The 12265-nt window shown below is 35.2% G+C and overlaps 1 protein-coding gene across 6 annotated transcripts in view; it reads right to left on the bottom strand.

The window, feature by feature from the left end:
• Window positions 1–12265, bottom strand: part of AKAP9 (A-kinase anchoring protein 9) — a 111442-nt gene that overhangs the window by 54690 nt on the left and 44487 nt on the right. For 5 of the 6 annotated variants that reach the window (XM_060782278.2, XM_060782277.2, XM_060782275.2 and 2 more), the window contains 7 exons: window positions 11311–11401; window positions 10391–10459; window positions 8791–9153; window positions 7244–7468; window positions 5815–5955; window positions 5247–5350; window positions 1734–1942 (listed from right to left, as the gene is read on the bottom strand). In XM_060782278.2, the coding sequence (XP_060638261.2) occupies window positions 1734–1942; window positions 5247–5350; window positions 5815–5955; window positions 7244–7468; window positions 8791–9153; window positions 10391–10459; window positions 11311–11401 (1202 nt within the window). The remainder of the gene's footprint in view (window positions 1–1733; window positions 1943–5246; window positions 5351–5814; window positions 5956–7243; window positions 7469–8790; window positions 9154–10390; window positions 10460–11310; window positions 11402–12265) is intronic. The other variant, XM_060782279.2, reaches the window with a different exon arrangement.

The raw sequence follows: 12265 nt of genomic DNA on the forward strand, positions 1-12265 counted from the left end.
GACAGTTTTGCTTTCTTCCACAATTGATCTTCTGTCAAATTTAGGAAAACATTTACAAGTTTTAGAGAGTTCCTATGAAAAATCCAAACTAACCAAAATTCTCAACCACCCCTCTACAATGCACTCCACAAAATTAACTGACAAATGATAGAAAAGATATGTATTGTCGATGGCTTTCATGGCCAGAATCACTGGGTTATTGTAGGTTTTTTCGGGCTATATGGCCACGTTCTAGAGGCATTTCTCCTGACGTTTCGCCTGCATCTATGGCAAGCATCCTCAGAGGTTGTGAGGTCTGTTGGAACTAGGAAAAGGGGTTTATATATCTGTGGAATGACCAGGGTGAGACAAAGGACTCTTGTCTGCTGGAGCTAGGTGTGAATGTTTCAACTGACCGCCTTGATTAGCATTTAATTGCCTGACAGTGCCTGGAGCAAGGACTCTTGTCCAGCAGACAAGAGTCCTTTGTCTCACCCTGGTCATTCCACAGATATATAAACCCTTTTTCCTAGTTCCAACAGACCTCACTACCTCTGAGGATGCTTGCCATAGATACAGGCGAGACATCAGGAGAAATGCCTCTAGAACAGGAGTCCTCAAACTTTTTAAACAGAGGGCCAGGTCACAGTCCCTCAAACATTTCGAGGGCCGGATTATAATTTGAAAAAACATGAATGAATTCCTATGCACACTGCACATATGTTATCTGTAGTGCAAAAAACACTTAAAAACAATACAATAATTAAAATGAAGAACAATTTTAACAAATATAAACTTATTAGTATTTCAATGGGAAGTGTGGGCCTGCTTTTGGCTGATGAGATAGAATTGTTGTTGTTGTGTGCTTTCAAATAGTTTCAGACTTAGGTTGACCCTGAGCGAGGGCTGGGTAAATGACCTTTGAGGGCCAGATTCGGCCCTCGGGCCTTAGTTTGGGGACCCCTGCTCTAGAACATGGCCATATAGCCCGAAAAAACCTACAACAACCCAGATAGAAAAGATAATTTCCAAAATGGCCTAGTGAAAAGCAAAAGTGCATAATAGCAATTGGCTGCTAACTTTGAACGTTCATTCCTCCTGAGTTTAATCTAGTGTCACACAATTGGACTTACTCTCACTCAGATGGGCTCTCATATCTTACATCACATACCTTCACCAAAGCTGGTAAAAGGGGGTGGGGCTCTTCAGAGTTTAAAGTTATGTAAGGGGCTGGGCCTGAAAGGGGAATCCATTCTGGTGGATAATGACTTCTACATTTCACCCAAAAGGTATTGTAAGATAGAAGTCTCATTTAAATGATACTTGTCATACAATTCTTCCAAGCTCGGAGGGAGACAAAATGGGGTCAACTTTATCATTTAGTCTTCTCTCTCTCTCTCTCACACACACACACACACACATCCTGGTAACAAGGAAGACACTAAATTACAAATACTGAATGGGATCAAGATTTAATTATGCTAATAGTTTACACTAAATGACATCAGTGGGACTTCATTTAGTCATAACATACTTGTTCCATTGATTTTAGTCAACGTATTCCATGCATGGCAAACTTTAACCGCAACCCCAAGCTTGAAGCTATAAATCCAAACACAGTTTAGGTCTCCTATAATCAACTTTATTTTGAAAGCCAAAACGTAGAGTCAAGTTATCTAATCTAGGAATTGCTACTAGAAAATATTATAAATCCTTCTTTATGTCAATGCAACATGTAACATCATTGCAAGTACCTGGTTCATATCCCACACGGATGCTTGGCTTTATGGAATCATCTGTTCTTGCCTCCCAATCAAGCGTTTTAAATTGCAGCTGAGATTTTGATGATCGATCTAACAGTCCGACAACATGGCGCCCAATGGTTTCCTCTACAGCTACAGTAGTCTTCACCACCTCCAACAGAATCTTCGTTAATTTGTTATTGGCTTTCTGTAAGGCACATCTAGATACAGAAAGCAAAAAATAAACCCTATGAAAACCAATTACCCTTTTTTTCTGATTATGTGCACAAAGAACAAACACCACCTGTTTCCCCATGGGTACAATTCACAGAACATGGCTGTGGATGGTAATGGCCCATAGTTAAAGGAATGTATCAAAGCAAGACCTTCCTTAATGAAATGTTGTAAATGTGCACGACAATGTATTATTCAAAATAATTAAAAGGGAACTTGTCTCCTAGCTTACTGAACTGTTTTTCTCTAGTCCCCCCACCACCAACTGCTGCCCTGGGACCAGAGTGAAGGGAGGGGCCAGGAAGACAGTTTCATCTTGTCTCCTGCACTGTGCTAATAATATAATATAATATAATATAATATAATATAATATAATATAATATGTATACATATAACATTGATAATATTATAATGTGATACAATATAATACTACTACTACTACTACTAATAATAATAATAATAATAATACGATATTATAATTATGTATTTTATATTACATGTAATATTACTACTAATATCACAGTATAATGGTATAGTACAATATAGTAATATATAATACTAATATTGTGCTATGGAATAATATAATGTATTTTATTTACATATTACTCGTAAGCCACTCTGAGTCTCCTTCAGGATGAGAAGGGCGGCATATAAATGTCATAAATAATTAAATAAATAAACAGTATACAAATTTCCCTTAGCCACATTCAAGAATTTCACTTTCCCAGATTTGTATTTTGGGCTGGATAAAATACATAACCCTGGCCCAGAACTTTCTTTATAATTGTCAGTAGGCCCTGGAAATGAGCTGCCCCAGGCCCTACCCTGGCTATTAGTTAGTACAACTCTTTGCACTTTATCCATTTCCCAACCTATATTACTACTACATGAGCTCCAGCTCAGCCTTTTCAAATTGTCTAGGCCCACTGGAAAGTCAGGCTGTTGGTAACTTATTTTGCACAATGGAATAATGTTGGAATGGATTTGTTTAATGTATAGGATTGTGTTACTAGTTTTATGTCTATGTTTTTAAATGGCTACTTTGTATGTTTTTTGTGTACTTGCTTATGTGGAAACCGCCCTGAGTCCCCTAGCGGAGACAGAGCGGTATAAAATAAAGTTGTTATTATTATTATTATTATTATGAAATTGCAGTATAAAACCCTTAACTATCATATTTAATTATGAGAAAAATGTATTTCCATATTTTTGACATATATAAATATATATTGTATATTAAAACCTAATATTTCTGTATTTAATATGTCTATACTTCTCAAATGATATATTAAAACTGGGACTGTGGCGCAGCTGTCTGAGTGTCATCTGCATTAAGATCACTTCTGACCACAAGGTCATGAGTTTGAAGCCAGCCCGGGGCAGAATGAACTTCCGACCAATTGTGTAGCTTGTCGACCTTTGCAACCCGAAAGACAGTTGCATCTGTCAAGTAGGAAAATTAGGTACCACCTATGTGTGGGGAGGTTAATTTAACAAAATTTACGAGGCCATAAAAAAGATTCCAGCAAAGCACTCCAGCAAAAAGCATGCGGGGAATGCGGAAGTACTTTATCAGTGTCGCAGATGGACGATGAAAGCGACAGTTCCCCTGGTAGCCAGAAAAAGTTAAATAGCCTCTGACTGTTTGCCTATATTTGTTGTGTGTCTCTGGCATAGAATGTTTGCCGTATATGTGTACATTGTAATCTGCCCTGAGTCCCCTGTGGGGTGAGAAGGGCGGAATATAAATACTAGAAATAAATAAATAATAATAATTGTATGACAAATAAATCCATTTGTGAGAGTAGGAAAAATCAAGAAGTATGGAAAATCAAGACTTGGCACTATGTATGTTTTTAATCTGTTTTAATGTCTTTAAAACCAGGAGAGCCCCCGGTGGTGCAATGGGTTTAACCCTTCTGCCAGCAGGACTGCTGACCAAAAGGTTGACGATTCAACTCCGGGGAGCAGGGTGAGCTCCCGTCTGTCAGCTCCAGCTTCTCATGCAGGAACATGAGAGAAACCTCCCATAGGGAGGAATAACATTTGGGCATCCCCTGGTCAATGTCCTTGCAGACAGCCAATTCTCTCACACCATAAGCGACTTGCAATTTGTCAAGTCACTCCTGACACATACACAAAATGTATTGATATGTTTTAACAGTTTATATGTTTAAATTGTTTATAATTTGATATTGTATGTTTATTGTGATGTGTATGATGTGACATTGAATTTTTGCCATAATTTGTTAGCTGCTCTGAGCCCCCTTTGGGGTGAGAAGGACAGGGTATAAATATAGTAAATAAATAAATAATTTTGACACATTAACTCTTACTTGATTGCATACTACTTATACCAGTGTTCCACCATGAAGAATGATTAGATAGGTGACAACTAGATAGATCTGGCAGAAAGACTTTTTAAAGGTTAAGAATTGGAGAAAGTTCTTAACTAAATTTATTTTTTCAATTAATAATAATAATAACTTTATTCTTATAGCCCACCACCAACTCCCCAAAGGGACTCAGGGTGACTTACACACGGTACAAGGGGCCTAAAAAAAGAACATAAAATAAACATGGTATAAAATACAATAAGTAAAACACATACAAATGTGAAACACCAACCAAAATTCAAATAAACTGTAAGAAAAATTGACAGTAAGTAAAATAAAGCAAGCAATTTTATGGAGTCATAAAGCAGTTGTGTGGAAATTATTATAAAGAAAGCAACAAAATAAAAAATAAATCACAAAAACATTGCTAAGAACTATGTAACAGTCTATCAAATTATATCATTTGGTTAGTAACATTGTCATAATGTCAAGTCACACTGTTAACAGAATTTCTGAAGAAAGGTACAATAATAACAACAAACCAAATTTGGTACATATAGACAAATCAGTAATGTAATAAAAATCACAGAAATAACATAACTTATGAATGGTTTTGTACATTCAAATAACACAGCTATTGAATTTAGTAATTAGACTCCAAAATCATTGCCAATTAACCCTTAATTCTATATTCACTGTTACCCATTCCAAACAAAATGCGGCCAAGATCTAGGCCAGGCCCATTTAGTCAAAGAAGGTCTTTAGACAGAAAAAGATTTGGAATTTCAGTTTCAGAAATTTAGGCTGACTTCCACCAAAATAGAAGGTTATAATTGTTCATGGATTTATTAAGGCTGTAGTTATTCAGTTTCCAAGCTTAAAATGTTTCTTCCTCTTGTCGTCAGAAAAACTGCCAGGCTGAATCAAGAGCATTTCAACCTTCAAATAAGCATACCTTTCTTTTGAAATCATATCTGGAGATATTTCTTCCTGTTTTCCTTCTTCAACGTCACTTTCTAAGATCAGTTCTTTGGATTCATTCTGACACACGTTTTCAGCCTGGGTAGGTTTTGGCAATGGTAAAGTGGACAAAAGAGACAGAAATCCTGTCATAATGGAATCAATGCACGCTTATGATCCACAGCATATTACGAAATGAATAAAAAAAAACCCATAATTCTCAAGCTTCAATGTAATTTTAAATAATAATTAACTCTCCTGTTATCAGATACGTGACACTGTAAACTGAAACAGTCTACTCATAGCCTATAAGAATCAAGTTTGTTGTGCTAAATAAATAGCTTCTAGGTTTCTTGTTGATTGTTACTACAGCAACATTAAAATAAAGAGTTTGCTTTCAATATAATACAAACTATCTAAGCCCTGCCTTCCTATTTGATTAGTCTATATTTAAGTAAATCTGACAGCCTTTAGGAAAATGTCCTGTGCTGAAAGCAGCAACAGCAGGAATGCTATTCTATTTACATTCCATAGCTTTTGAAGAAAGTCAAAGGGTAGAATACCTGTGTTTGAGTACCACTGTCTTTCATTTCATGGGGTACTTTCTCTCTTCCTGGTATTGGTTGCTTCTTCAGTGATTCTAGTTCTTCTAAAAGCATTTGTTCTCTTTCTGTGATTATACTGTCATTATCCAGAGTGATACTCTAAAAAAGCAAAACAACAACAAAACAAAAAATCACAGTTGACCATAAGAGAAACCAGACATGTAAAATAGTCCTAAAACTCCTCAAGAAAACATTATGTTCCTTTTGGGCCTACATTTAAAGAGAAATGCCAGCCTAAGATTAAATCCAATGTATGTGCATGTGCCTTCAAGTTGCATATTGACTTAGAGCAACCCCATTAATTCCATAAAGTTTTCAAGGAATAGAGATAATTTTGCCAGTTCCTTCATCTGAAATATAGCCTTTAACACTTGGTATTCACTGGTGGCGTCTCATCCAAGCACTAAACCATGGTTGACCTTGATTAGCTTCCAAGATGCAAGTTTACCTGTCTGAACTTATCTCCCCCTATGAACCATCTAGGAGATTAAGATCTGGGGAGGCCTTGCTCTCGGTCCCACCTTCTTCGCAATGCGCAACTGGTGGGTACGAGAGACAGAGCCTTCTCAGTGGTGGTCCCTTGGCTGTGGTACTCCCTCCCTAGAGATATTAGATCGGCCCCCTCCTTCCTAGCCTTTAGAAGGAGAATAAAAACTGGCTCTGGGAGCAGGCTTTCGAAAAATAGCACAGTGCAATAATTTTAATCGGGTATATGTGTAATTGATTATGGAACAGCCTTAGACTTTGATTCCTGGATGGTGTGTTTTTAACATTGGAATGTATTTTAATTATGTTAATATGATTTAACCTTAATCCAATTTATTTTAAGTTAACCTTTGTATGTCTTAAGGCACTGTGTAGGTGCCTTGAGTGCCCCTTGGGTTAGGGAAAGGCAGGGTATAAATAAGGTAAATAAATAAATAAGATCAATTGAGATCTGGAGCCTTTAAAGCACTGAGATTTAAAATAGTTTGATTAAGAAAACCTCAAAAATTGATCCAGTTTTACATATATGTAAACACAATATTCTTACACACAGAAAAAATGTTAAGTAAATTGATTTTAAGGTCTCTCAGAAGACTAAAACTAATGAGTGCCCCCTTTGTGTCTTTGGACATTAGTACAGAACTGATAGTTGAAAAAGCACAGACTACAATTATATATATGAATTAGAGATTATTTGAAATATGAAAGTTATAATTATATAATTATAAAGTATATATAATAAAGAATACAGCAGATGTAAAAACTAAAGACACAAACATTTTATTATATGGAGAAAATGCATTTGTCTCATTTGTATATAAAGTACAAAGCTGTTTGGGAGAGAGGGTGTCTATTTACTTCCCACCGTACCAACCCTCCCACGTTCCAGGGCTCAAATTACCTCTGCCAATTGCATTTTAAGCCCGTCAAGCTCTGCTAGTAAAAGATCTTGGTTTTCCTTCTGTGACTCCATCTGTTGCATATGACCCTGTTTCAATATTTCTATTGCCTGCTGATGTTCTTGATACTGACGAACAAGTTCTAGACGCATATCTTCCAAACGTTCTTCATACAACGATATTTGGCTTGAAGATGCTATGCTAGAGGTTGAAACTTCATTCGCATCCTATATTTTTTGTTGGCAAATAATGAGAAATGACAAAATGTACAGTAAATCACCAAAAAAAAAAAAAAACCCCACTCGTAGCTTGTTTCAATTGAAACTTTTTAAAGAAGTGCTTCTAAATCTCTAGACTCACTGGAGATTATTCCATGATGAATTCCTTTAATTAAACAGAAAATCACCATTGTTTTATTCTAGAATGCAACTACAACACAGTTGCACAGAAGTACCTTATACACACATATATAAGTCTAAAAAACAAAGTAAAAAATCAACTCTCTAAAACTGGGTCAACTTATTCTCAGGTCAATGTGAGTACTGTATCTTAACCCCATATAAAAAAAAACCCACCCCTTCTCTGAATGGTAAAAGGCAAAAACTTAAGCTGCTCTGGAAGAACCTAAAATAAGCATTGCGTTCCTCTATTCTCTCTACTTCTGGCTTTTCTGAAAGCTTGGAAGGGGAAATGATCCATGAGGTGGCATTGCTGCTTTCACCTCTCTTTGGAATGACCCTTGACTTATCTACAGGTCATACAAAAATCCACTAATTTTGGCCCCAAAACCTATCCTTAACCTATATGCAAGGATGACTTATATACGGTAATTGCATCCAACACTGTGACTCGTTTTCGGGAAAATATATACAGAACCGTGCTGCCAATATTTCGTATACACATGTATTGTCTGAATCTACATTAGTTTTTGAATTCAAAGACTTGAAGCCAAAGCTTCACTAATAAAAATATTTATATTAACAATATATCACTGTATTTACTTTTCAGTCTTCTATGCTCTATTATGCATTATAGCAGCTGAACCATGAAAGCTGATTAACCTCCACAACTAAAAGTAATTTCCTCCTTCAAGTATTATGATAGTACAGACTTTAGACAGGAGAACTCTGGCACTGAATAGATCATTCCTTTACATTTCTGCTTTCTTAGTCTTAATTCACATAGTGTTAGCTGATCCATCCAGTTTTCATTCCTATCACAATCAGAACTATTTTCATGCCATGTCTGGAAATCTAAATCTATTTTTAGTACATTTTAAAATACACATGAATTCACACATGCTATATCTGGTGATGATGAATAATGTATATCAAAATTAAGGGGAGTATTTGGAGAATGTAGTCTGAAAGATGAAACATAATGAGGTGGTAGATATAAAATATTTACATTATAAAAATACAAAAAAAGATGGTCCATCTGAATTTTCTATTTGAGATTTTCTAATTATGCACTGAGAAAAATGAAATTAAAGGAAAATCTCACAAAGTTATGACTTTCAAAAAATAATTTTGGAATACATCTGACTTACTAGAGATCTCTTTGGCATAAGATCTTTAACATTTGAGGAAGTGTCTGTTGGAAAGCTTGGATCAACATTGTGTAGTCCAAGTATCACAGCAGGCTTAACATCTGGATGAAATTGTCCTTCAAGTGACAAAGTTTCACCACACTCTTCACTGATCTCTTTACTAAGGGATTTGAATTCTTCACACTTAGCATCTCTCTTCTCATTTCTATGGCTATCTATTCCTTCAGGACATTCTTTTCTGCTGAAATTACAGTCCTGTCCAGTTTGCTTTGGTACCATCAAAGACATTTCATCCTCCTTTGGGTTAGTAATTCTTGCTAGTTCATTTTTCTGGGCAAACTCTATACTCATGGTTACAACCACCTTAAAAGACAACAGTTTGGAACACAGAAAGGAGGAATTAAGATGTCATATGAATTAATCAAAGATAATATTTCAATCAATTTCAGTGCCATGCTATATATACAGGCAGTTCCCAAGCTACAAACAAGATAGGTTCTGTAGGTTTGTTCTTAAGTTGAAATATATGTAAGTTGGAACTGATACATCTATTTATTTATTTACGACATTTCTATGCTGCCCTTCTCACCCCGAAGGGGACTCAGAGCGGCTTACAAGTAACAAGTAAATTCAATATATTATAAGTATTTTTAAATATACATTTTTAAGTATATCTCCAACCAAATATATTCTTTAGTTTTGGATAGCATAGGGAAGGGTGAACACCCCTGTGATGTTCGTTTAGATTTCACATCACTTTCTGTCCCTGCAATAATTGAATTTTGAAAAAAATGGTTTGTTGTGGAAACAAGGATTGGTGATAAAGCTTCAGTGGAGACACCCTTTCCCCCTGATAAATTCTTCCAGGAGCAAATTTCCTTTCCTAGGGGCAGATTCACTTTCTGTTGTCTCACCCCCGTTCTTAACTATGAGTTGTTTATAAACCAGATGTTTATAACTTGGAACTGCCTGTAAGTCTAAAAAAAAGCATAGAATCCAGATGTTGAACTATCACTCCATGCATTCTTTTATTGGTTCAGCATTGGTTGAAGTTGCTGAAAATGGTCCCGTAACATCTACCATGTGATTTCCATATATTTGATCGATTCAGCAAAACATAGGTCTTCTATTTTTGATTTATTAGTGTCCATGGGGTCAGTACAACATGCATTCTACATATAGAATACATACAACAATAGATATGTTAATTAACCATAATTATTAAAAGAAATGTTATAGTAATATAATGGGTATTATTAAAGGAGTTGCTTAATGAGAAAAAAACATACTCTGCCATTTTACGTAAGAGACACCATTATTATAATACGAGACTCAAGTATCCATGGATTTTGTTATCAAATATCAGGGGCCAATGTTTCATACCAAATCACAGTTTATGCTAACCATAGCACAGAATTGTTTCTGAACTTTCACAGAAACCATGGTTCAGACAGCATTCCAGATTCTGATTTTTATCTGGTCATCTCTTTTCCCCCCAAGAAGCAGTGATCTTATTGCTAATTTAAGACATTTCATGTTAAACCATGACTTTTATCATATCGTTGTGGGTAGTTAATGCATTTCTGTAGCAGACTGATACCTTTGCTATTTCTTGTAATAATTTTTCTTGGTACTGTTTCTCCAGAATAGTACCACTTTCATTGGGGAGCTGTAAGAAAAAGAGCAGAACATGTTTAATCATATACATTGTGGATATTTTAATCATATATAAAATTGTATACATTCAGGATGAAGAAGATGACAGAAAAGTACCTGTTTCCTCATAATTTGAGGAAGAAGCCATGGAAGGTGCCATAACATTATACTAATACAGTATGTCCTCCGTATTCACAGGATTAATACCCACGGTTTAATTGATCCAAAAAGATGTCCCCTCTAGGTCCTAGGTCCTCCAGTGCAACTTTAGGGTATTCTTGGGTTGGAACAGCCATCATTTCAACAGGATTTCCTATTATCTGTGGCTTCACATATTCAATGCAAAGCCTGGGAATGTATTCCTTGCAGAAACTTTTTGTACTACACTGATTTCTTGAATTAATAGAATGGCAACTAAATGTTCTTACATTAAATGAAGTGCATTACATTAAGTGAAAGCAGCACTTGGTTTATCCCAAATCTCATGGAATAAGTTGTGAAAGATCATACCACATACAATACTACTTAGTTTTTAAAGACACATGGGATTCTGCTTCTGCTGCTAGTGAAGCCAACAGTTATGTCTTTGAAATTTACACTGAGCAATGTCTCTCAGAAAAGACACTGAATCTGTAAGAGGGAGAGGAGCACACTCTGAAATAAAACTATTTTATAATATTGGGAAGAAAAATCACTTTAGTAAACTTTCTTATATGCCTGAGAAAATCTGTTTTATTTTAAAGTTCTAAACATAGCTAAAATGTGTAAAAGTTTTATATTAGTTTATGCACTGATAATAATTACATAGTTTGAAACAGAAAACATACTAAAACACAATCAACATCTACGTGTATTTTACAGTACCTCTACTATCTTGTCAGTGCTTTGTTGAAGATCATTCTCAGTATGCGTATCTTTTTCCTCAACTTCATTTATCTGTGACCCCACAGAAATACTAAAAACAAAATAAAGAGATCATTAATTGATTCCATTAAATTTCTCATTTGCTGAACTGAATTGCATTATAAAAATAGTCTAATAAAATATTAAATATGAATATAAACACTTGCTCATCTGCCAAATCTCACAAAAACTAAAAAATAGACTCTAATGCAGAGCTTTCCAAACATTTCATATTGTTGACAAACGTTTTAGATGTGATTCATTTTGCGATGCAATAATTCAGTTTTACGACCAAACTGGAGGTTAAACCAACCCCTTATAAGAGATTCAGGCACATAAATAAATTGTAATAATGAAATATATGGGGACAAAACCTATTTCCAAAAATTCTTTCATATTTTTTAAAAAAATATTCAATTTATTTATTATTTCACAGAGACTCAGGTTTCTCATTACTTTTGAGCAGCACACCTACACAGTTTTGAAAGCTCTGCTCTAATAGTTACACACTGAAGTAGAAACCACACACATGGATTTTTTTTTCAAAACTACTGTATGAATACCATAAGCTCAGCAAAAGATTTGGTCTCAAATTAAACTTATAGAGGAACATTTTAAGAATCCTGTTGGTTTCAAAATGGCATGGAATTTGGACTTACAAGTACAAATACTTGAGAAGGATTGGAAATGCATTTGGTTCAGTGCATTTAAATGTTTCTATCTTCAGAAAGAAGCATTGCCCACTACATCTAGAGATCACAGGAACTTAATACAGAATCTATAGCATCCAAACTATATGCTCTATATGGGAACACACCTCATTTTAGACCATGCAAATGATAAAGTATGAAGAGATGTGTGTGATTTTTAACAGATACTATCCCCCCCCCCCAATAATAATAATACATCTATTCCT

Source organism: Anolis sagrei, chromosome 6 (assembly GCF_037176765.1).
Source record: "Anolis sagrei isolate rAnoSag1 chromosome 6, rAnoSag1.mat, whole genome shotgun sequence".
Taxonomy (NCBI): domain Eukaryota; kingdom Metazoa; phylum Chordata; class Lepidosauria; order Squamata; family Dactyloidae; genus Anolis; species Anolis sagrei.